At 42.0% G+C, this 4304-nt stretch overlaps 1 protein-coding gene across 1 annotated transcript; it reads left to right on the top strand.

The window, feature by feature from the left end:
• Nucleotides 1–1977: 1977 nt before the first annotated feature.
• LOC145139535 (uncharacterized) lies at nucleotides 1978–3372 on the top strand. Its single transcript, XM_079073329.1, has one exon. It carries the CDS (start codon nucleotides 1978–1980, stop codon nucleotides 3370–3372), a length of 1395 nt encoding a protein of 464 aa, XP_078929455.1.
• The last annotated feature ends 932 nt before the right edge of the window (nucleotides 3373–4304 follow it).

Below are 4304 nucleotides of genomic sequence, written 5' to 3'. Positions count from 1 at the left end.
TATAACTAGGTTTCTTTTGGGTGCAAATTTCCTTCTCTTTTGATGTATTAACCTAAAAGATGGGGCAATGTTAAGTTTATGGGTTATTATGCTTTTGTCAATACCTGTTATGTCCTCATGTTTCCATGCAAATATTTTGTTTATAGCCTTGAGGAACTCTATGAGATCCTGTTCGACTTGTTCAGACATTGAGGATCCTATGAGAACTTTGGCTTTAGAATCCTCAAGGTTCAGGGGCACTTCTTTTATGTCATGCTCTCTTGCTTCCAACACACCTCGTGCCCCTGCCTTAACTACTATGCTTGTCGTGGTGTTGTTGTGGACTTCATCGAAGTCTTGTAGAATTCCTTGGATTCTTGTTGGTCTCCTATGCTCTTCAATGTCCCCCATGGGGTAGGCATCTTTATGCATTGATGATATGTCAATGGAACGTCCTTCATTTCATGGATCCATGGTCTACCTAATATGACATTATAAGAGGATAATGTGTCAATCACACAAAAACGTTGTACATAATTTACCCCCTCTATGTAGATTGGTAGCTTTATCTTGCCGATGGTGTGCTTAGTTTCTCCGCTGAAGCCGATTACTACTGAGGATATTGCAAATATCTCAGTCTCCGGGATGTTCATTCTTTTTAACTCGTCTAGGAGTATGATGTTCACTGAGGATCCTCTGTCAACGAGGATCCTTCTAAAGAAATGGTTGGCGATGTACAAAATGATCGCTAATCCGTCATGGTGAATGTTGGGGCCAGGATCCTTACAATATTAAGGATCCTCAAATATCCAGGATCCTCAGTTACCTCAGGATCCCGACTAATTACCATTATTATTTTTATTAATATTTATAATGGTCACATTTTGTCTATAACTAGCACATATGCAGAAGTAGTCAAGGGAAGACCAATTCTTAACGAAGAATCGTCTCAACAATGCTAAAGACCCGGAATACTAGGTCAAATAACGTTCATGAAGCTGGTCATAGAGGATCCCGGAAATATCAGACATCTTGTTGGCTAGTTTAGACTATAAATTTACACTTGTAATCTGCACACAACACACTGTTTTTCACTAGAAGCTTACTCTACAAAGTTTTTCACTCATTCTTACTTACAATTCTTTGTAATCAACATTTTATATCAATAAAATCATCAAGGCAGGTGATCATTATCACCTCCCAAGGTTTTATGTCGGAGATCCTAGCAAGGATCAAGGGCTTTCCTAGTAAACCATCGTGTCACTTTCGTTTATCATTTGCGATTATATATTCTGAACATCACAACCTCTCATTCAATGTGGTTGATTAACACTAAGGCAGTTTTTGACCAAAACAATTTGGCGCCCACCGTGGGGCCATGGTGTTCGAAATCCTTGAGAAAATCATGTCTACACAACCGATCATTTCCTCATTCTCCACTCCTTCCATTCCAACTAAAAACCTACCACCTCCTTCGAGTGGCCCCCCTGCTCAGAGGAAAGTGGCTAACGCTTCCAAGAAGATTACCCCTCCATTAACCAACCAAGCGAGTTTGGGATCCCCAGGGCTCCAGGATCCGAATGCCTCGGTCACTACTACAGAACTCCTTGCTATGATGCGGAAAATAACGCAACAGGTGACCCAACAACAGGAGGAGAATAGAGATCTGCTCAAAGAAGTGGAGAGGATGAAGGCGGAATTCCAGAAGTCCAAGGGAACAACGACCACGGTTGTACAAACAAGGATCCTAAACTTTGGCGATGCAGGATCCTCAGAGAATCACCAGAAGAACACAGTACCTACCACTGTGGCGTCACCCTGGGGGACAACCATAGACAACCGAGCATCTATGATCAATGATCTCAATGAGCCTTTCTATACTCCCAGAAACCTTGATTTTAGTAACTTCTTAAACAACAATACCACTAATACTAACTATACTAACGTTGATGCGGGAACAAATCCAATCATAGCAAGGGAACTTTACAAATAAGGCAGATGATCTCAAGTGTACCCGGAGTGGTCCAACCCATACCAGAAGCATCTCCTGCAAGTCACAGGATCTCGAGATTTGCTCCAGCAATAGCCGATACCGAAGTTCCTAAACGCTTCCAAAGCCCCAGCATGAAGCTATATGATGGAACTACAGATCCTGAAGAGCACATAACCCAATACAGAGAAAGAATGGAGATCATTTCCATCCCGGGAAACTTGAAGGAAGCTTGCCTATGCAAAGGTTTCGGTTCGATCCTTACAGGATCAGCCCTCAAATGGCTGCTAAATTTTCCCCCTTACTCTATCACTTCATTCACACACTTAGTCAATATCTTTAATAACCAGTTTTCTTGCAGCAGAACCTTCGAACAGATCACCATCGATCTCTACCTAGTAGTTCAGGATCCTAATGAGAAACTTAGGGAGTTCGTTAACAGGTTTGGCAGGGAAGCCTTGAGCATCCCCAACCTCGATATGGCCACCACTGTAAAAGCCTTCAAAATGGGACTTAGGAAGGATTCACCCTTCTATGAAGACCTTGTGATGACACCATGCAAAAGATTGGATGAGGTAATGTGTCGAGCATTGAGATTCATAAGGCTCGAAGAGGACAAAGAAATCCAGAAGAGAAGCAACCCTTCGATTCAATATGAATTTCCCAACAGAAAGGTTGAATCCTCGACTCCAAGATCCTACAAAACGAAGCCTTATTCCAAACCGGATCATCACAGGGTCAATGCCCTCGAGGATGAGGGAGAAGAGGAAGAACTTCCTAATATCACTGATTATTGCTTTTCTGTGGATGTTTCAGGTATAATTCATGCTATACAGGACCTTGGAGACAAAACAAGATGGCCAAAGAGGGACAACAAGTCCACCGCTTGGAAAGACAAGTTCAAATGGTGTGCTTACCACGAAGACTTTGGCCATATGACGGAGGACTGTATATCCCTAAGAAAAGAAATCAACTACCTCCTTAGTAAAGGACACCTCAAAGAGATCCTCGGGGGAAAAAGAGAAAAATCTAAGGAGAACAGCCAGGATTATCGCAGGATCCCAGAGAAACCAGGATCCCCACCCTCTGACGCTAAGATAATTAACGTCATATCGGGCCGATCTAACATCTGTGGTAACTATTATTCTCAGGCGAAAAGACACGCCAAAGTCTCTAAAACCGAGAAGGAAGACAGGCTGCGGAGAAATACCACGGTCAACAATGAAAAGGAAATCACGTTCGATGAGACAGACAAGGAAGGAATTCAGGATCCTCACCATGATGGACTTGTAATAACATTATATATGGCTAACCATTTTGTCAGAAGGATCCTTGTTGACGTAGGATCCTCGGTCAATATCATACTCCTAGACGCACTAAAAAGGATGAACATCCCAGAATAAGAAATACTCAAGAAATCCTCGGTCCTCATAGGATTTAGCGGGGAAACAAAACACACAATTGGAGAGATAAATCTACCAATATACATAGAGGGGGTAAACTCTATACACAATTTTTGTGTTATTGACACCTTATCTTCTTACAATGTGATACTAGGTAGACCATGGATCCACGAGATGAAAGTGGTTCCATCAATATAACATCAGTGTGTAAAATTGCCTACTCCATGGGGAACAGTGAAGATCATGGGAGATCAACAAGAATCGAAGGAATGCTATAAAACCTCTATGAAATCTACGACCAAACCTCAGCAAGCATAGAATTTAAGGCGGAGGGCACGACATGTCCTAGAAACAAAGGAACAAGACGTGAAGGAATGCCCCTGGGCATCGAGGATCCCGAAGCTAAAGTCCTGATAGGATCTTCAATACCTGAACATATCGAACAAGATCTACTGAACTTCCTAAGAACCAGAAGCAAGACATTCACATGGAAACACGAAGATATGACAGGTATAGAGAAGAATATCATCACTCATAAACTTAATATTGATCCTTCTTTCAGACCAATACAACAAAAGAGAAGGAAGTTTGCACCCGAAAGAAACCAAATCATTCAAGAAGAGGTAGAGAAGCTCCTCAAGACAGGGATAATCAAAGAAGTGAACTTTCCAAGATGGCTACCTAACGTGGTTGTCATACAAAATAAAAATGGCAAATGGCGAGTGTGTGTAGACTACACATATCTTAATAAGGCTTTTCCTAAGGATCCTTTCCCCCTGCCACACATTGACTCCATGATAGACGCGACGGTTGGCCATGAGCTCTTGACTTTCATGGATGCTTCAGCAGGATTCCAACAAATCCAGATGGAGCCATCCAATCAGGAGGACACAACATTCATAACATCAACAGGTATATATTGTTACACTATA

Source organism: Lactuca virosa, chromosome 9, assembly GCF_052849685.1.
Source record: "Lactuca virosa cultivar CGN04683 chromosome 9, Lactuca_virosa_CGN04683_v6, whole genome shotgun sequence".
NCBI classification, from domain to species: domain Eukaryota; kingdom Viridiplantae; phylum Streptophyta; class Magnoliopsida; order Asterales; family Asteraceae; genus Lactuca; species Lactuca virosa.
Note: the sequence above shows the minus strand (reverse complement) of the source record. Positions and strands in the feature narration are given on the sequence as shown.